The sequence below is a fragment of the Neoarius graeffei genome, chromosome 10 (assembly GCF_027579695.1).
Source record: "Neoarius graeffei isolate fNeoGra1 chromosome 10, fNeoGra1.pri, whole genome shotgun sequence".
NCBI lineage: Eukaryota > Metazoa > Chordata > Actinopteri > Siluriformes > Ariidae > Neoarius > Neoarius graeffei.
Window position 1 is genome coordinate 59,345,602 of NC_083578.1, and position 22,320 is coordinate 59,367,921.

Here is a 22,320-nt window from a genome sequence, read left to right on the forward strand (position 1 = left end):
ATATCAAACGCTTTAAAATGGCAGCCAAAACCAGAAAGACGAGGAAGAAAAAGAAAAAGCAACTTCTCGAATGGATCGGAGAATAACCAAACTGGCAAAGGCTCAGCCAATGATCAGCTCCAGGAGGATCAAAGAAGATCTAAACTTGCCTGTGAGTACTGGTACAATCAGACGACGTCTATGTGAAGCCAATCTACCAGCAAGAAGCCCCCACAAAGTCCCATTGTTAAAGAAAAGACATGTGCTGAAGCGGCTACAATTTGCCAAAGAACACATTGACTGGCCTGAAAAGAAATGGCGTAATATTTTGTGGACAGATGAAAGTAAGATTGTTCTTTTTGGGTCTAAGGGTCACAGACAGTTTGTCAGACGTCCTGCAAACACAGAATTCAAGCCACAGTACACAGTGAAGACTGTTAAGCATGGTGGTGCAAGCATCATGATATGGGGATGTTTTTCATACTACGGTGTTGGTCCTATTTACCGCATACCAGGGATCATGGATCAGTTTGAGTACATCAGGATACTGGAAGAAGTCATGTTGCCATATGCTGAAGAGGAAATGCCTTTGAAGTGGGTGTTTCAACAAGACAATGACCCCAAACACACCAGCAAGCGAGCAAAATCATGGTTCCAGACAAACAGCATCCAACTAATGGAGTGGCCAGCACAATCCCCGGACCTCAATCCCATCGAAAACTTGTGGGCTGACATAAAAAATGCTGTTCATGAGGCAAAAGCAAGAAATGCAGAGGAATTGTGGAACGTAGTACAATTGACCTGGGCTGCAATACCTGTTGACCGTTGCCAGAAGTTGGTCGACTCCATGCACCACAGATGCGAAGCAGTTATCAGAAACCATGGTTATGCAACAAAATATTAGTTTAGGATACTCAGCAAAGTTGAATTTTCAAGAATTTCTTAGTTTGTATGGTACATTTTTGAGTTTCCAAAGAAAGATGTCAACACTGCTATTTTTTTGAACATTACATTTCTTGACTTTCTGTGAAATATTATGAAATGTAATTACTTTTTCCAATTTTCTTGCTTTGAAATAGAATGTGCAGTATGCCCAATGCATTTGTGTTCATTAAAGTACAATTTATTTGAAGAATTTTGACATTTACTCGCCTTTTTAAAGACACTGCTATTATTTTGAGCACAACTGTACATACATACATACATACACACATACATGCCTACTGAATATACAGTTTTATAGTGAGTCTACAGTAGTTTGACTGCACAGACCAATATTTACATGTATTAACAATTTCTGGATTCAGATCATCAAACTTTACATTTTTCATTTGAGTACCAATAGAAGCCACTCACCAGCTTAGTGAAATCTGACCAATACTTATCCTATTACAGGTTTCTGGATCCAGAAGAAGATCCAGATCACTTCCAAGAGTTAACCAATTCTAAGCTGGGTTAGAACAAAGCTAATTTCATCAAAATCCATCCACTACTATTTGAGCTATCTTGATTAAATAAATAAATAAATAAATAAATAAAGATAGACCTGGATCCAAAATCTGGATCCTGATCAACACCAAATCAAGTCACTTGAACCTGGGATAATACTAAAGCTTTACATCAAATTTCATCAAAATTTGTTCACTAGTTTGAGTTATGTTGAGAAAAGACAAAAAAAAAAAAAATCCTAGATCTGCATACATATACAGATCTGCATCAAAATCTAACCAATTGTTCCTTTACCCATAGCTCACCTTTCCTCAAAGTTTTATTCAAATCTGTTTGCTACTTTGAGTTATGTTGGGAACAGACAGACAAACAAACGGAGGCAAAAACATAACCTCCTTGAACAAAGTTGGCAGACGTAATTAGGAAAATCAGTACCCATTAAAATCTAGTTGAAGCCTACCATATAATCCCCAGAACAGTCATGTTCTGTGAAAAAAAAAATCCTTTAAAACAAGGCAATCAGAGATAGCAGACCTTGCCCCCACAGCGTAACGATAATTTTGTCTTGGCTGGGGGGGGGGCATTCAGATTACATTCATGCACTATTCTCTTATTTGTTTCTTCCATTACCCCAATTGAATATAACTTTTGTAGGGTTATGATGCCCTTGAAAATTGATAAAGCAGTGTATCATTAAAGACAGGCAGTGCGGTGCTAGCATTATTAAACAGATCTGTACAAATTATGGTTCATTCTTTTCTCATAAAGCATAACTGTTCGGAAATTATATACGTGAAAGTACTCTTTTTTTTTTTTTTCTTTGCACCACAACATAATTAATTGAATGGGTTCCTACGATCATGATACATCAACCCAACAAATTTCAGGTCAAGCCATCCAGTCGTTGCTGAGTTATGAGTGAAAATCTGGGGTGGGACAACACACACACACACACACACACACACACACACACACACACACACACACACGGTGATCACAATAGTTCGCCATCCCACTAAGGGGGCAAGGTAAAAACAACATGCAGAATCATTCTATACCCCAAAAAGCAGCAATTTAGCTACCAAATTATGGTGACCAGAAGCCTGCAAAATCTGGGCAATGGCTCTGTCCTAATGAACACAAACACCCCCTTTACAGACAAACTAAATAGAATCAGATTCACAACTTCTACACAGAGCAATAGAATAAACATAGCACTGCATCACTAACTCACACATACCAAACATTAAATGCTTTCAGTTAGGCACAAAATGAAGTTAAAAGAGAAATATGCTCACAAAATACAGTAGTATGCAGATGTGTTAGGCACATGCAAATAAATGCTGTAGACCAAAAATGGCTTAAAAATAATGAAATGTTTCAACATTAAAAAAAATATATATATAAAACAGCAGAAAGCCATAATAAATGAAAAGTCAATATTTGGTGTGAGACCATCCATCCATCCATCCATCCATCATCTGTAGCTGCTTATCCTGTCCTACAGGGTCTTCAGACAAGCTGGAGCCTATCCCAACTGACAATGGGCGAGAGGCGGGGTACACCCTGGACAAGTCGCCAGGTTATCACAGGGCTGACACAGAGACGAACAACCATTCACACTCACATCTACGGTCAATTTAGAGCCACCAATTAACGTAACCTGCATGTCTTTGGAAACCGGAGCACCTGGAGGAAACCCACACGGACACGGGGAGAACATGCAAACTCCACACAGAAAGGCCCTCGCTGGCCGCTGGGCTCGAACCCAGCGGCCAGCGAGGTCGCCTTCTTGCTATGAGGTAACAGTGCTAACCACACCACCGTGCCGCCTGTGAGACGACCCTTTGCTTTCAAAGAAAAACAAAAACAGTAGTCTCAGGTCCAATGAGTGCAGTTTGATAAGGAAATGAGCTGTAGGTTTTACTGAGCATCTTACAGAACCAGCCACAGTTCTTCTGGACACTTTGACTGTCGCACTCGCTTCTTCATTTTAAACCAAAACCCAGCAGCCTTCATTATGTTTTCTTTTTTTAATCTGAAAAGTGGTGTCTTATGTAATATACTGCTCAGATACAAACTTTTTTTTTCCTGTAACATTTAATTTTGTGCTGGAAAACGAACATTTGGAACTCTACAACGTTTTTGTACTGACTCCATAATGTACAAGTCATAAAATAGAAAAGGGTGCACAGGACTGTACGTCCAAAACTGTGATCACTATTTAGAAATGGCTCTGTCTCAGAAACTGGGTATTGTGGGGGTACCCCACTAAATATACACAGTCAATAAACTATACAGTTTTGAATGGTGATGTTGGTTTTAATTTGAAATAAAATGATGAAAGAAATAATACAGATAAAACTAAATCTTTGATGTGAATACTCTATTCAGAATTTGGCAAAAATTCTGCAAATTTGTGGAAAAATGGCGGCTTGATCTGGGACATGATAAATGGTTGACTACATCGCATTCCCTTAAAAAGGTTGTAGTCCACTGAAAAGTCTACAGTTATCACTAATTGTATTTTAAGTTGTAACTTTATACACCCAAGGATTGGTGCGCTCACAGAATAATCATAACCGTAATAAAACATCATGCAAAATATTTGATCACCGTTGTAACTCCATTTTCCGCAAACCCAAAACCAATACGATCGTGTGTTTTGATCTAAACGGAAAGCCTCAGGGTCAAGGTCACTACCTCACCAACAGTGGTAACTTAAAATCACTACGCCATATAAAAATTTAGTTATAAATCTGTGATTTTGTTTTTTAAAACGAAAGCTGAAAGTTAGGTATAGAATATGTTTCTTACAGAATGTTACGATGGTAGCTGGTCTTGTATGAATTTCTGAGCTATAAAATGAGTTGTGGTCTATTTTTTACCGTAGCGTGTTATTTGTGTGCGGGGAAGGACACACATTAACAATTTGCATGTGTAGAATGGAATTTTCCACTCCAGCAGTTAGAAGTTGATCGTGCTTCCATCTGCGGTCTTTCTGTTACGCGAGTGATCTGTTCGGACGTTATCGCTGAAAAGGTGAGTTTTGACAGTTTTATTCTGTTTTAGTCTTGCAGTATAAGGCAATAGAATGTTTCTTTTTCATCTTACTTTTATATTTCGTAGTGTTTGCGTATTTTTGGCCAATATTTTGCAACCATGGTCAATTTAGATCGAACTTTTGATAGATTCTACGGCCAGTCATTTTGCCCCGCCCCCGCTCCGTCCGGCGCGGTAGTGATGTCCCGTTGCTCGCGCGCTGCAGCAGAGACCCGCGCGACCTTCAGCCGGTACAGTCGCTGTTCTTTTACCACCGCCGTTATTCTCATCTTTCCGGTGTGTTCTTGATTTTTCCATTGTGTCCTATTTCGCCATATCGAATACCCAAAATGTATCATATTATTCATATTTAACTGAGTAATCAATTCAGTCATCATAACTTGGCATTTTTAACCCAAGCAATCAAAAAGAGGAAATTTATTCAATATTTTCACTCATCTGTGAAGGAGGGGCTTTAATTCTTCATGATGTAGTTATTTTATATGGAAATCAATTTTACAAAAGCATTTGAATTGTAATCAAAAATTTTCCACAGTGGAGGCCAGATAAAGCAAGATACTATCTTTATTCTTATTAAACAACATGACAAAAGAAAACACTGAGTGTTAGGTAAATGCAAAAAAAAAAGTAAAATTAGAAATGTATTTCTTTGACCATAATGTCCCAAATGAGACAGCAGTTCTGAGACGGACCCATATATAAAACAGGCTCATACTGAAACAGTTGGATTAAAACCCAAACTGGTACAAATCTACAATAAGCAGGTGCTGTGCTCTCTCAGTAAAACGTAATTGTTGTGTTTAAAAGTTGCATTTTTTTAAAAAAAAAAAAGCCATTTTTTTTTATTGTGAATAGCTTTTGTATTATCATCTTTGTTGTCCTGTTCAGTCTTTTCTTTCATGTCTATTTAATCTGTATACATGTTCACTTTTGCTGATTGTTTTGACAACAAACATTTTAACTGTAACTAATGTGTTTCACACAGATTAAGGAGGTAAACAGCAGAAACGATTAAAAAGACTGATGAACACACAGCCGTGTTTTTCCCCACACATTTCAGTTGGAAAAGGAGGCTTCGGTGCATTTACCTGTTATAAAAGAAGATCTTCAGTTTCAGAAAATCTTCTTCCGATGCCGGTGTGTTTATTTTCTTCAGACCCTCCTGAAACCGAGCATCGCTGTGAAAGTCATACGAGTGAAACTTCCTGTAGAGAGACTCCATGACTCTGCACAGGCGGACAGTGGAACATGCACCAGCTGAGCTGAGGACAGACACAATATTCACGCAAATAAATAGTCTAACATCCTTTCATAGCCAAACACGACAGGCTTGTTTTTTACTTCAGCCCACCAAGTTTATTGCCCACATATTTATTTCCGTATACGCGTACTTGCTTCATCCCAAAAGACTCTTATTACATTTTTTTAGTAGTAAATTTAGGGTATCCTACTTGCTAAGAGCTGAATTTCAAAATAAAAGTCTCATCATTCTGTAATGACAAGTTCTTCATCTCTATTCATTGGTCTGGAAAAATTTTTATTTTATATATATATATATATATATATATATATATATATATATATATATATATATATATATATATATATATATAAAATAAAAATTTTATATATATGAGTGATTCCACGCTTATGGGTACTGAAATGGGGACATGAACTTATTTTTAAAAATTCACCTAAAACCATTTCTTTTTTTTACCATCAGGTCACAAAACATGTAATCTTTAATGAATGATATGTTAAAAGATAACTTTAATTTTCTGAGATGTAATAAAAACATATTTATATGCCAAAGTCAGAACGTAACAGAAGTGTTGTGGACATATATATTCTCAATTTTAACAATGTAGAATTACTTTTTGAAACATAGGAAGGTGATGTTTTAGCAAATATAATTAATAAACATGTGTAGTAGGATAAACATACACATTCTTTCAATAAGATTAACATGGTATATAGCTAGATTGTAATTAATTTGTAACAGACGCGAGATGGACAATCGTAACAGAAGTAATGTAACAGACATCATTTTGGAACTCATAGGCTTGACTTTGGCATATAAATATGTTTTTATTACATCTCAGAAAATTAAAGTTATCTTTTAACATATCATTCATTAAAGATTACATGTTTTGTGACCTGATGGTAAAAAAAGAAATGGTTTTAGGTGAATAAGTTCATGTCCTCATTTCAGTACCCATAAGCGTGGAATCACTCATATATATATATATATATATATATATATATATATATATATATATATATATATATATATATACACACATATACATATATATATATATATATATATATATATATATATATATATACACACATATATACACACATATATATATATATATATATATATATATATATATATATATATATATACACATATATATATACACACATATATATATATATATATATATACACACACACATATATACACACACACACACACACTGTCGCCTCACAGCAAGAAGGTTCTGGGTTCGAGCCCCGTGGCCGGCAAGGGCCTTTCTATGCGGAGTTTGCATGTTCTCCCCGTGTCCGCGTGGGTTTCCTCCGGGTGCTCCGGTTTCCCCCACAGTCCAAAGACATGCAGGTTAGGTTAACTGGTGACTCTAAATTGACCGTAGGTGTAAATGTGAGTGTGAATGGTTGTCTGTGTCTGTGTGTCAGCCCTGTGATGACCTGGCGACTTGTCCAGGGTGTACCCCGCCTTTCGCCCGTAGTCAGCTGGGATAGGCTCCAGCTTGCCTGCGACCCTGTAGAACAGAATAAAGCGGCTAGAGATAATGATATATATATAAAAAGGCCCACAGCATCACCGATCCTCCCCCATACTTCACAGTGGTCATGAGGTACTTTTCCGCATACTCATCTTTTGTGTTACGCCAGACCCACTTAGAGTGTTTGTTGCCAAAAAGCTCTATCTTGGTCTCATCTGACCAAAGCACATGGTCCCAGTTGAAGTCCCAGTACCGCTTCGCGAACTCCAGATGTTTACGTTTATGCTTGTAAGTGAGAAAAGGCTTTTTCCGTGCATGCCTCCCAAACAGCTTGGCATGTAGATAGCGCCTGATGGTTGTTATGGAGACTTTGTGACCCCAAGATGCTACTCTTTGATGCAATTCTTTAACAGTGAGCTTTGGAGAAATTTTTACTTCTCTTCCCATCCTCCTCACTGTGCATGGTGGCAAGATAAACTTGCATCCTCGTCCAGGCTTGTTTGCCACTGTTCTAGTTGTTTTAAACTTCTTGATGATTCCTCTGACTGTAGATACGGGCGGGTATAGCCGAGTGGCTATTTTCTTGTAGCCATTGCCTGACTTATGAAGGTCGACACACATCTGCCTTACTTGAATGGTGTGTTCTCTTGTCTTTTCCATGTTGAAGAGTGGATAAGAGAAATAGGCCTCTGTGTCACATCATATTTATACCCCAGGGAAACAGGATGTGATGAATTACTAATTAAAGGTTCCTAGATACTCTGATCAACTTTATAAGCTACAGTAGAAATGACAGAAATGCTTCAATTACATTTATTTTCTAGGAATTGTTATGGGTGCCAATAATTGTGGAACAGGTGATTTTATGAAAAATAATTATTTCTTAGTCAGGGATTTTTTATTTTTTTTAATTCACTTGAGTTAAAGGTTACATTTTTCTACAATTTTCAGTGTAAGATTATGCTTCTGCAATAAAAATTGAATTTATTTTAAGGCTTTTAACACATCTTAACCAGGGGTGCCAATAATTGTGGAGGGCGCTGTATATATAAAATTTACCAGCTTAAGGTCGGTCCATATCTATATTGCCTGGTCAGTATTTTCAAGACCTCGGTCACGGTATTTCATGATACAGACCGACCTTAAGCTGGTAAATAATATATTTATTTTTTTCTTTACCAAATTCTAACAGAAAATGAGAGCGCCCGAAAGGGAAACCATATTTAGAACAAACCTGCTACAAGCTCGTTTTCGGCTTTCTCCTGAAATGTTTTCTTTATTTCGTCTTCATCAGGGTAGTAAAACTCGCTTTCGCTGTGAACACTGTCGTTATCGATGCTGTAAAATGAATGCTATTATACTGAGAAATGCAAAAATAAATGTTGACCAAAAATTGCTACTATGTTTGTTGTTGTTGTGAACGACCGAGTCAATTCCGGACCGCTTGCGAGCCAATCAGAGCGCACGATTTGATGAAAACCGGACCGCGAAAAAAATAAAGCAAAGTTAGTTTAATGCATAACATGTATGGTCTATGTATGGAATAAAGTTGTAACTATGTTTTTTTGTGCTAGTTTGTGTTTTATTTGATAAATTTTCAGTCACCGATTATCTCATTCTCATTATCTCTAGCCGCTTTATCCTTCTACAGGGTCGCATGTCTTTTCAATTAAATCTCTATCATTGAGTGTTTAAGAATTGTTCTTAAATTTTATATTTTGGTGTGTATGAAGGACTTGATTTTAGCAAACTCTTTACCTAGAGCTGAAGTTTAAATGTAAAAAAAAAATTGTTACATGGCCCATCCATCCATTATCCATAACTGCTTATCCTGTACAGGCTCGCAGGCAAACTGGAACCTATCCCAGCTGATTATGGGCGAGAGGCAGGGTACACCCTGGACAAGTCGTCAGGTCATCGCAGGGCTGACACAGAGAGACACACAACCATTCACACTCACGTTCACACTTATGGTCAATTTAGAGCCACCAATTAGCCTAACCTGCATGTCTTTGGACTGTGGGGGGAAACCGGAGCACCCGGAGGAAACCCACACAGACACGGGGAGAACATGCAAACTCCATATAGAAAGACCCTCGTCGGCTGCTGGGCTCAAACCAAGAAGCTTCTTGCTGTGAGGCAAAAGTGCTAACCATTACACCACCGTGCCGCCCCCTGTTACCTGGCAATAATCAGTAAATAATACATACATTTCCCAGCTTTAAATAAGATGATAATTTATCCAAATTTGTTCCATTACACGTTAATCCTGAAACACCACTGATACTCACCTCTTCTGCTCTTCAGACCTGCCTGATCCATTCTGATGCCCTACATCTGGCGGGAGGACAGCCCTATATGGACAGTCGAAAGTCACACTTGGAAGATGGCCCTGGACACTTAGGCTACGTTTACATTAGACCGTATCTGTCTCGTTTTCTTCGCGGATGCACTGTCCGTTTACATTAAACCGCCTGGAAACGCCGGGAAACGGGAATCCGCCAGGGTCCACGCATTCAATCCAGATCGTGTCAGCTCCGGTGCTGTGTAAACATTGAGAATACGCGGATACGCTGTGCTGAGCTCTAGCTGGCGTCTCATTGGACAACGTCACTGTGACATCCACCTTCCTGATTCGCTGGCGTTGGTCATGTGACGCGACTGCTGAAAAACGGCACGGACTTCCGCCTTGTATCACCTTTCATTAAAGAGTATAAAAGTATGAAAATACTGTAAATACTGATGCAAATACTGCCCATTGTGTAGTTATGATTGTCTTTAGGCTTGCCATCCTTCCACTTGTAAGTGGTAAGTGATATGCGCTGGGATCACACACACAGCGGCTCAGTCCCGAATCACAGTTTGTTCACTTCACTCGCGTGCTCTGTGAGCTGTGCAAGGCCGGAGTGCGCACCCTCCAGAGGGCACTCGCTGTTCAGGGCGGAGTGATTTGGAGCGCAGGATGCCTGCGGAGCCGAGCGTATCCGTGTATTGGTATTGCTGTGTGCACGCAAATCGTGTATTGCTGTTGCTGTGTGCACACTAATCATTTTAAAAACGTTAATCTGATGATCCGCTGATACGGTCTAATGTAAACATGGGCTTACAGTTTTGCTATGATGGCTGAGGACTACAATCGCTATGATAATTTTACGTCTGCAGTTGTCATGAAGAGTTTTGCACTCAAGTCTCCATTAATGAACAGTTGATAACGTCAACAAAATAATCTTCATGTTAAAATTATAATGAATTTTCTAGTTGCAAAATTGTACTAACATTTTTAAAAATGCTATCTGTTATCACCCAAATGAGGATGGGTTCCTTTTTGAGCCTGGTTCTTCTCAAGGTTTCTTCGTATCATCTGAGGGAGTTTTTCGTTGCTACAGGCTTGCTCATCAGGGATAAATAAATTTATTGGGGATAAAATAACCCTACATGTTTAAAGTCTTTTTTTTTTTGTAAAGCTGCTTTGCAACAATGTCTGTTGTTAAAAGCATTATACAAATAAACTGACATGACTTTGAGAGAGAGCAAGAAAGGGAGAGAGAGAGAGATATAATCTAAGAATGTCACCTTAGATCCATATTAGAAATCGATGCAAATAGTGCCATTATTTGCTTATCCCTTTCAGAGCAGTCAAGCACTAACATGAAGAAGTACTAGAAACAGTCTGAATGCGAGTGGACGGACTTGGCCCCTTACCTGTAACTCTACCTGTATTTGTCAATCATTAATTTCTGAGATCAGGAAGACAATCAGGAACTTCCTTAGCACAGAGCAGATCAAACTCACTGACCATCTTTTGCTGCTGTTTTTCCCCCCTTAAATTCATCGAAGCCAAAGTATTTAAAAAAGGCTCAAATCCTGTTATAGAGCTGCTGGGTTCCTGAGATCATAGCAATGGCCAGGAGAGCAGACAACTGCAGCCTGATGGGTGCTGAGATCCCACTTTCATCACAGTTCTTTAAAGGTAGGAACCATAACTTAAAGCTCCAGCTTAGCACTTCGGCCTTGTTTTATCTGCAACACAAAGCTTTAGCAATCCATGAATGGATGCCGGAGTATTTTAATTCTATATGGCTGAGATTGTGTTTAGGAAAATGATTTAAAAGTCTTAGTCTAGGCGGCACGGTGGTGTAGTGGTTAGCGCTGTCGCCTCACAGCAAGAAGGTCCGGGTTCGAGCCCCGTGGCCAGCGAGGGCCTTTCTGTGCGGAGTTTGCATGTTCTCCCCGTGTCCGCGTGGGTTTCCTCCGGGTGCTCCGGTTTCCCCCACAGTCCAAAGACATGCAGGTTAGGTTAACTGGTGACTCTAAATTGACCGTAGGTGTGAATGTGAGTGTGAATGGTTGTCTGTCTGTGTGTCAGCCCTGTGATGACCTGGCGACTTGTCCAGGGTGTACCCCGCCTTTCGCCCGTAGTCAGCTGGGATAGGCTCCAGCTTGCCTGCGACCCTGTAGAAGGATAAAGTGGCTAGAGATAATGAGATGAGATGAGTCTTAGTCTACATTTGGAGTTTGGCTGTTTCAGTCACTGTTCTCAAACAAGAAGGCTTTAAATGAATGTGATATTAATGTTATAATGGAAAGAATATGTTGCTGTTCTGTTACATTATTTATGTTATCCCACTTTTTACCACAGCTCTGTTGTATTATGGATTCAGAAGGTGCCAATTAATTTTCTGTAACAGCGGTAGACAGTAGTTTCTTCTTTCAGGCATAGTACAGGTTTATATTAATACGCTCATTCTAAAACATTATCATTTCTGTAGTAACAGCTTGTTCAGACCTGTCTCCCATTTAAAACATTTGACGCATTATGAAGCACAAAATACGACAAAGAACTGTTGAGCAACTGAAATTGTATATCAGGCAAGAATGGGACAACATTTCCCTTTCAAAACTACAGCAATTTATCTCCTCAGTTCCCAAACATTTACAGAGTGTTGTTAAAAGTAGAGGTGATGCAACACAGTGGTAAACACGCCCCTGTCCCAACTTTTTTTGAAACGTGTTGCTGATATCAAATTCAAAATGAGCATATATTTAAAAAAAACAAAACAACCCCCCCCCACACACAATAAAATTTCTGTTTCAACATATATGTTGTCTTTGTACTATTTCCAATGAAATATAGGGTTTCCATGATTTGTAAATTATCGCATTCTCATCTCATCTCATTATCTCTAGCCGCTTTATCCTGTTCTACAGGGTCATGGGCAAGCTGGAGCCTATCCCGGCTGACTACGGGCGAAAGGCGGGATACACCCTGGACAAGTCGCCAGGTCATCACAGGGCTGACACATAGACACAGACAACCATTCACACTCACATTCACACCTACGCTCAATTTAGAGTCACCGGTTAACCAAACCTGCATGTCTTTGGACTGTGGGGGAAACCGGAGCACCCGGAGGAAACCCACACGGTTTCGGAGAGAACATGCAAACTCCGCACAGAAAGGCCCTCGCCGGCCACGGGGCTTGAACCCGGACCTTCTTGCTGTGAGGCGACGGCGCTAACCACTACACCACCGTGCCACCCATTATCGCATTCTATTTTTATTTAAAGTTTACACAGCGTCCCAACTGTTTTTGGAATTGGGGTTGTACTGTATATCCTGGCCACTTCAATAAGTACACTTGTACCCCTGTACATCCATGCAATTATAAAATCAGCCAATCATGTGGCAGCAGCGCAATGCACAAAATCATGCAGATACAGGTCAAAAGCTTCATTTAATGTTTATATTAAAGAATAGAATAGGCAGGGGAGGGGGATGGGGGATGATCTCATCGGCTTTGACTGTGGTGTAGTTGTTGGCACCAGACAAGCTGGTTTGAATATTTCAGACATTTCTGATCTCCTGGGATTTTCACACACAACAGTTGTTTAAAGAGTGCAAAAACATGCACAAAAGTGATACACCATAAGTGATAGCTCTGTGGGTGTAAATGCCTTGTGAATGAGACTGGTCAGAGGAGAATGGCCAGACTGGCGTGAGCTGACAGAAAGACTACAGAAACTCAAATAAACACTCTTTACAACTGAGGTGAGTAGAAAAGTATTTCAGAATGCACAACACGCTAAAGCTTGAGGCAGGTGGGCTACAGCAGCAGAAAACCACACTGGGCTCCTGTCAGCCAAGATCAGGAATCTGAGGCTACAGTAGACATAGGCTCACATAAACTGGACAGTTGAAGACTGGAAAAAGACGAGCCACTGTTTTTCCAATCTTTAATTTTCCAGCTTTGCTGTGTCTTCTGCCGCTGCAGTGCATCACAGCTGTACAGAATTGTTGTTATTATTATTATTATTATTATTATTATTATTATGGCGGCACGGTGGTGTAGTGGTAAGCGCTGTCGCCTCACAGCAAGAAGGTCCGGGTTCAAGCCCCGTGGCCGGCAAGGGCCTTTCTGTGTGGAGTTTGCATGTTCTCCCCGTGTCCGCGTGGGTTTCCTCCGGGTGCTCCGGTTTCCCCCACAGTCCAAAGACATGCAGGTTAGGTTAACTGGTGACTCTAAATTGACCGTAGGTGTGAATGTGAATGGTTGTCTGTGTCTATGTGTCAGCCCTGTGATGACCTGGCGACTTGTCCAGGGTGTACCCCGCCTTTCGCCCGTAGTCAGCTGGGATAGGCTCCAGCTTGCCTGCGACCCTGTAGAACAGGATAAAGCGGGTAGAGATAACGAGATGAGATTATTATTATTATATTCATTTCCATGTTTCAGTTTTAAGTAATTCATTTTTGTAGCCATTAAACTCAGTTTTTCATAATTTTTAAATGAAACACTATACTATTATTTTGCTGCTAATTTGTTAGAAAACCTATAAACCATTTCCTGAAAAGTTGGGATATTTTCCAAAATGCAATAAAAACAAAAGTCTGTGATTTGTTAATTCATGTGAACCTTTACTTAACTGACAAAAGTACAAAGAAATGATTTTCATTAGTTTTACTGACCAACTTAATTGTATTTTGTAAATATAAATGAAGTTAGAATTTGATACCTGCAACACACTCAAAAAATATGGTGAAACATAGGCATTGTTACCATTGTATTACATCACCTTTCCTTTTAATAACACTTTAATCAGGGACCTGAGGATACTAATTGTTGCAGTTTTGCAAATGGAATTTTTGTCCGTTCTTGCTTGATATAAGACTTCAGCTACTCAACAGTCCGTGGTCGCCATTGTCTGATTCTCCTCTTCATGATGCATCTTACATTAACAGGAGACAGATCTGGACTGTCAGCAGGCCAGTCAAGCACACACACTCTGTGTCTACGAAGCCATGCTGTTGTAGCCTGTGCAGAATGAGGCCTGGCATTGTCCTGCAGAAATAAGCATGGACTTCTCAGGAAAAGATGTTGCCTTGATGAATATGCCTCTCTAAAACCCCAATACATGTCCCAATACATCAATGGTACCTTCACACACATGCAACTCACCCATGCCATGGACACTGATGCACCCCATACCATCACAGATGTTGGCTTTTGCACCTTTCTCTGATCACAAACTGGATGGTCGTGTTCACCTTTGGCACTGAGAACTCAATGTCCGGTTTTTCCAAAAACAAGTTGAAATGTGGACTCACCTGACCACAGCACACGTTTCCACTGCCTTTTGATCCATCTGAGATGAGTTCAGTCCCAGAGAAATTGGCAGCATTTCTGCATAAAATTCATGAATTGCTTCCTCCTTGCATAATTCTTGTTTCAGATTGCATTTCTGGATGCAGTGGCGGACTGTGTTAAGTGACAATGGTTTCCCGAAGTACTCCTGAGCCCATGTTGCTATATTTGTCACATTAGCATGACAGTTTCTCAGGCAGTGTCGCCTGAGAGCTCGAAGGTCACACATATTCAGCAGTGGTTTCCGACCTTGCCCTTTACGCACTAAGATGTCTCCGAATTCCCTGAATCTTTTCATAATATTATGTCCTATAGATTTTGAAAGACCTAAAATCTCTGCAATCCTGCATTGAGAAATGTTCTTTTTGAATTAACAATTCTTTCATGAATTTTGGCATAAAGGGGTGAGCCATGACCCATCCTTGCTTGCAAAGAATGAGCCTTTGGTGCATGCTCCTTTTATACTCAACTATGATACCCTCACTTGTTACCAGTTATCCTGCTTATTGTGGAATCTTCCAAAATGGAGTTACTTGAATATCCTATAAACTTTTCATTCTTATTTTGCCTCTGTCCCAACTTTTTTGAGTGTGTTATAAGCATCAAATTATAACTTCTTTTATATTTACAAAATACAGTCAGATCGGTCAGTAAAACTATTAAAAATCTTTTCTTTGTACTTTTATCAGTTAAATAAAGGTTCATGTGAATTACCAAATCACAGATTTTTGTTTTTATTGCATTTTGGAAAATATCCCAACTTTTCTAGAAATGGAGTTTGTATATCATGACACACTGTGTATTGCAAAAATTTCTTAAGGCATATACGCAGAGCCATGGCCTCACTTTAGTTTATAAATGCCTTGAGACTTCAAGAATGGCACAGGGCTAGTTTTAAGCATTAACAATAAATCTAATATAGTAATTTTTACGATTAAAGTGATTTATATAGGTAGCGGTCTGAGTGAATGACCTTGACGTCCATAATGTCACAGCAGGAAGGCTATCGCTCTCATCGCCATTTCCGCTATACTAAAACACAGAGCTGACTGCAACTCCGATCCTCCTTTTTAAGCTAATTTATCGCCATGCCACGTAGATGTGTTGCTGCACCTGCCAGCAATGCGACAGAAGGTGGATTTACGTTGCATTCATGGTCCAAGAATGTTCAAACTGCAAAGATTTGGACGCGTTTTGTGAGAAGTCCACGGGCATATTGGGCGCCTACGAAGTGGTCTCTCCTCTGCTCTGCACATTTTACTGAAGACTCGTATGAGACCTCTGATCTGTTGAGGAGCGTTGGCTATAAGCCTGTATTGAAAGAGGGTGCAGTACCAACAATTAAAGAAAACTACAAGAGAAGGAAAGTATTTATTTTTTATTTATTTATTTTAAAAAGCAAAGTTCAGTTGCACCAGTTCTCCCGGAGTGTGAGCCGAGGGTTGTTGCTAAAACCCGGGATGGAATGGGACGGGACATATCACTCGGGCAGTGACCTCCCTGCGGTTGTTGCTAAAACCGGTGACGTTCCGTCCCGTCCTGTCCCGGATTTTAGTAATTGCCTGAGCCGAGCAGTAATGGCGGAGTACTCAGTATGGAGAATGAGTGGAGCAGCCGTCTTATTTCTGAACTGGATATTGCTGCCATCTTGCCCTTACGTGGAAGAAGCAAATGAACGGAGAACTGAACGAACAACTGAAAGTCAGATTGTTTCAAAACAATCGGCCACAAGATCGGCCTTCAAGAAGTGAGAACACAGACGGGTAAGCTCCGATTCTCATTTGGATAAAAAACCCCAAAACCAACACGTTGTTTACCTGCATTTAGATTAAATACATGTAACTTGTATTGTGTGTTTAAATTACCGGTATAAGATTATTTAATTTGCTTCAGAATGTGATTGTCTCAGTTCATCTGATTATTTAATTAGCCTTTTACGTTTTGTCAGTGAAAATGCATGCACGTACATTGCACAAGTTATAACACCTATCCTGTTTTAATGAGAGTCAACCCACAATCAATGAAGGCAAATCAGTCTTAGTTGAGCAAGTCACTAATGACATTTCTTACTTTCACCATAAATTTTTATTTATATGACTTTGGCCTATAGCTGTAAAAGGCCTCGGCCTTAAAACCGGTTACCGCTGTGACGTCACGCACTCAGGGCTGGCTGGCTCAGCGGGGCAGCTCAAATGCCAACTTTGCGGTTGATTTTAACTCTCAAAAATATATATTTTTTTTTATTCCCATTTATACAGCATACAAGAGTCACGGATGGAGATACTATCCACTCCGAAATTTATTTAAAAATAAAGGTTCTGCGTATCTCCTTTAAGTATCTCCTAATTTCTACAAGGTGTTTTGTTGTGTTTTATAATGAAAATGCTGAAAACATCTTTGCCATAATATTCATTTGGATAGAGGTTAACTGTGTGTTTTCTGGCCATACTGGTTTCCTACATAATACAGTTTTATCCATAATTTAAGTAGATTTTGTCCATGTTTTCTTTGCATGAAGTGATTAAAAATGAGCTGTGGTTGTACCTTGTCCCGGCCGCATTGGCTGTCCTGCTACTGGCTCTCTTCCTGGAGGAAGTTGGTTTCTTCCTCCGCCATGTGCCTTCATCCCGACGCAGGTGCCTCAGCCTGTGGATCCTGGGCATGTATCCGGTAAAACAACACCTGTGATGGGTCGCCATCATTTAGTAGATTTTTTTTTTTTGCAGTATGATTTGCTTTGGAGGCTTGATGATGTTCGTTAAATTATTGCTACCTTTTCACATCAGGTCTTTGGAATGACCTCCATCACTGCACTATATGTACCTCGGTCCTCTTCGTTGTGCAATTTTATAGCTTCTTTGTAAGTGACTTTTTAAATTCTACTGTACTTTCATTTATATTAATGTATGGATGTGAAATAATCGGAAATGTATCTTTGCATGAAGCTGTGAGTATTTGTAAAGAATGAATACTGAAATTGCTCAAAAGTATACTCTTTTTTTTTTTTAAAGATATCACTCCATTACTCTGTTAAAGTTCATGGGTCTTATTGAAAACTTCTTTGGAGGGAAGGCTCGAATGGTTGCGGTGCTGGCAGGGGAACAGGTTTCTCCTGACCCTTTTCCCTGCTGTTGCTGCTGCTGTTTGCCCCTCATCAATATCAACAGGTAAAGGGGGACATATCCACATGCTCATTTTACAGTGCATTCACGTGTATGATATTGAGCTATCTGGGCTACATTTTAAAAGCTTTATCTAAATATTTAATCAAACTATCTTGCTATAACATCACATACCTATACTACAGGACAAGTCTGGGATGGATGATGGCTGCAGTCCTCCAACTCTCTGTGGTCAGAACTCTTGTGTTCTTCATCACTCTCATCCTCTGGACAGATGAACAGTATGACTATGGGGATGTGAGTCCACCGCCAACAAGTCTAGTCTTTCTTGTTACTAATTTGTGCACCAGAACATACCCCTAAAATATATTTCAAATATGAACGAAGCTATTGAAGAAAAAATTTTGACCTAACATTTGATCTTGCTGTGACATTGACCCTGTTTGGATCAATTCCAAAATTTAATCAGTTCATCTGCTGGTTACAAATCATACAGTCTGTTTCCGGTTGAGAGTACGCTGTGCACATTTTGGCTGCCACTTCTCACCAGACCTTTTTATTTTAGGTGATTGTATGAATTGGTGTTTGTTCTGTTTTTGAATGTTTTGTCTGCCAGCTGCGGTGTAGCTCCGGACCCAGTTTTGGGCGTCAGTTACTTTCAGGCCTCAGTCTGCCACGGGTGGTGCCTCTGCTCCTTGCTATGGACTGCATTGAGCTTGTTGCTCTTTTTAACATCAGGGTTGTCCAGCACTGGGTGCAGCTGTGCTTCTGTGCTTGGTGTGGTGTTCCGAGCAATGTTGCCCGGTGGCATTGCAGTGGCTGTGCAGGCAGTTTGGGACATACCGGCACTCTTTGCAGTGGTGCTTCTGTGCTTGCTTTATGGATCCATGGTGTGGTGTTCCGGGTGATGTTGCCCAGTGGCGTCGCGGTGGCTGTGCAGGCAGTGTGAGATATACCTTCGTACGCCTTTGGTGGGACTGTGGGCAGCTACGCCACTGGAATGACATCCTGACCCTCTTTTGGTGGACTTTTTTTTCCCTCTCTAATTGTAAAGTGACCTTGGGTGTGAGAAAGGCGCTATAGAAATCAAAATTATTATTATTATTACAACATATAAATTCTACAGACATATGACCACTCACTGTTTAGATATCATGTTAACAAGATTCTCAGACACTGTGGGACAACCTAAAAATATAATGCCTCCATCACTCAGGCATAAAAAGTTTCAGGTGCCCAATAGGTGTAGAACTGTATGAAAAATTCAGAGTGATGATGGTCCAACTAGTCATCCTTAAAGAAACAAATCCACCTGAATAACTTTAATAATAATATTAATTGACGTGGTCTTTAGTGGTATCCAAGATTTATTGATTTATTCATTAGATATTTTCCTCCCTGATTTCTCCTTAATTTAGTCTTAGCCAATTCCCAGCCACTAGTCAGGTCTCCCCATCATACGACAGCTACTCAGGAGGGTGATAGATATCACGTGCTTCCTCCGAGACATCTTTTTGAAGTGCTACTCATGCTGTGTCTTAAATAGCGGAGCTCCCCACTCACAGAGTCCCATACTTAAGAGAATATAGTAATGCATCGACTTGATTTTTGATGGATTTTGACTGTACGATGTCTGTACGTATGAATGTACGTACGACAAAAGTGTACCACCAAAGGGTACCCGATCGTAAGTGCAAGGCAACGTATCTCATGAACACTTGACCATCGGAAAACAAAATTTGTATCTTTAATTCCATAAGATAGATATGTTTTTATCCAGCACTTATTTTTAATTTGCTTTTTAAAAAATAATGTGGGATTATTTACTAACACATTTTACAGAAAATATTTGTGACAGTTTCATATAAAACTAGTTAAAACAATTTTATTAGTCCACTAGCTTGTCTGATACTTGACTGTTTCTGTCATGTAAGGGCAGTGTCAGAGTGTGCAGGTACTTACGGATGCAATTGCAGGGGAGAGCGGGTGCATCACAAACTGGTGAACCCAGAACCTTCTTGCTGTGAGGTGACAGTCATGAGACCAAGTCGTGAGACGAGAATCAGAGTCAGAATCATGCCAAAGGTCAGTTGATGTGTGAATGGGATGTCAAAGGTAAACCACAGTCTCAGAGTCAAATAAATAATGTAACAAGGATCAGGATAGCTAAAGTCAGGCCAAAACAACACACGGCTCGGTATGATCAGGTACAGGGACACAGAATGATACTTCGCAATGTGTGTGAGTGTTTGCAGTCCTTAAATAGGGAGAGCTGATTACAGGGAGGGCGGGATGGTGGTGTAGTGGTCAGCACTGTCACCTCACAGCAAGAAGATTCTGGGTTTCAGCCCAGCGGCCAACGTGGGCCTTTCTGTGTGGAGCTTGCATGCTCTCCCCATGTTTGAGTGGGTTTCCTCCGGGTGCTCCGGTTTCCCCCACAGTCCAAAGACATGCAGGTTAGGTTAACTGGTGACTCTAAATTGACCATAGGTGCGAATGTGAGTGTGAATGGTTGTCTGTGTCTATGTGTCAGCCCTGTGATGACCTGGCAACTTGTTCAGGGTGTACCCCACCTTTCGCCCGTAGTCAGCTGGGATAGGCTCCAGCTTGCCCGTGACCCTGCACAGGATAAGTGGTTACAGATAATGGATGGATGCATGGATGATTACAGGGAATGTGGAACAGGGGTGTCCTCAATCATTACTCGGGAGGGGGAGGGCGATTGGGAGTTGTAGTCCGTGGCGGCCATGTCTGGTAAATAACGTAACGAGGGTCCGGATAGCTAAAGTGCCTGCGAAATTGTCTTGAAATTGACTGGCTACTCGAAATTGTCCATCGGTGTGAACGTGAGTGTGAATGGTTGTTTGTCTTGGTATTAGCCCTGAAATAGATTGGTGACCTGCCCAGGGTGACCTCGCCTTTCACCCGAAGTCGAGATTGGCTCCAGCTTCCCCCACAACCCTGATGGATAAACAGTTTAGATAATGGTTTGATGGATGGTTAGCATCAACTAACATATGAACCATTAGCTGTATATTACCATTAGCTGTATATTACATACAGTCACAATAATTCATCAATTGCTGTTTTGTCAGTGATTCTACTTCTGATAAGACATTTTTGTGAGCCTTTTTTAAATCTTATGTTTGAATTTTAGTTGTTTTGATGTGTTTTAGAATTTAAAACACTAATTTATCCAAATACTTTGGTAATTCAGTTCAATATGCGGCATGCTTATCCAAAATATTAACCTCATAATGCTTTTTTTGTATTCTTTATCCCAGGTTGATTCAGTTGATCCCAACATTTATGTAAATGCAATCACTTGCATGTCCACCTTCATTTCCTACTATGGCTACTTGCTGTTTTACAAGGCAACCAGGAGAGCGCTGCACGGCTATGGGCTTCGAGCCAAATTTGTTTGCATCATTGTTGTGTTAGTACTGTGTGGACTTCAGCATGGAATTTTGGAAACTATGGGGGCACTAAAAGTTGTGCCTTGTGCACGTCCCTTCTCTGCTCTGTTTCGCTCACAGTGTGAGTCCTTGAATCGGTCCTGAAGTTATTATATATTTGCTGAAATGTTTTAATCCTTTAATTCAAATTCTCTCTCTCTCTCTCTCTCTCTCTCTCTCAGTAATCTACCACTATTCAGTAATTGTGGAGATGTTCTGCATCAGTCTGTTTGCTCGCAACATATTTCGTAAAGTGGAGCCCGGTCCAGAGGATGCTTATTGTCTTGAAGAAGCAATCATCAGTCATAAGGCAATTCAAACAGAAGCTCAGTTGCCTCTTGCAGTTCAGCTCAGCTCTCAGGTAGAGGAGCCATGGCGCTCTAACCCCATTTACAGCAGCGATAGTGAGGACAGCCTGTGCAGAATCGAACATGCTCCGTTGGACCACTTTCCTTTCCCCTTACAGTCCAAGCCTCTGGATTTGTCAGAGAGAGACAGCAATAAGCTACCTGAGGAGTGTAAGAGCACAGAACCAGAACCCTCAACCATAACTGACAGTGCTGAGATTAACTATGTGGTAAATAGTGATGTCACTGTTGTATAGCAGCAGATGTATTAAACCAGATATAACCAACGATGTTATCTGTCTCCTCTCAGCTCACGTCAGTGGCTGTGTTAAAACCCAAAATGAAAAGTGCACAGAACCCTGACAGCTTTCAGTCTCTGTGCTTCAATCCATAAACCATTGCTTTAAGTGCTAGCAAGTTTATGACTTGATTTTATATGCTGTATGTCACTGTAAACTACTTTTCTTGCAAAGCCAATAAGGTATTACAGTTGTTTTGTATAAAACATT

The 22,320-nt window shown here is 40.2% G+C and overlaps 2 protein-coding genes across 2 annotated transcripts in view; one reads left to right on the forward strand and one right to left on the reverse strand.

Moving 5' to 3' along the window:
* gpr173 (G protein-coupled receptor 173) overlaps positions 1-22,320 on the reverse strand; it is a 100,893-nt gene that overhangs the window by 36,082 nt on the left and 42,491 nt on the right. The gene's annotated exons all lie outside the window — the stretch shown is intronic.
* On the forward strand, positions 11,148-22,068 carry si:dkey-16n15.6 (organic solute transporter subunit alpha). Its single transcript, XM_060930824.1, has 7 exons — positions 11,148-11,217; positions 17,406-17,557; positions 17,674-17,747; positions 17,899-18,054; positions 18,195-18,306; positions 21,294-21,546; positions 21,647-22,068. Exons 1-7 carry the CDS (start codon positions 11,148-11,150, stop codon positions 22,066-22,068), a joined length of 1,239 nt encoding a protein of 412 aa, XP_060786807.1.

Excerpts from the sequence above, each read along its gene's own strand:
- si:dkey-16n15.6 (XM_060930824.1), top strand. The coding sequence starts at position 11,148 with ATGGCCAGGAGAGCAGACAACTGCAGCCTGATGGGTGCTGAGATCCCA. Across the intron at positions 17,748-17,898 it reads TGCAATTTTATAGCTTCTTT|ATATCACTCCATTACTCTGT; the intron begins GTAAGTGACTTT and ends TTTTTTTTAAAG. Across the intron at positions 18,055-18,194 it reads CCCCTCATCAATATCAACAG|GACAAGTCTGGGATGGATGA; the intron begins GTAAAGGGGGAC and ends CCTATACTACAG.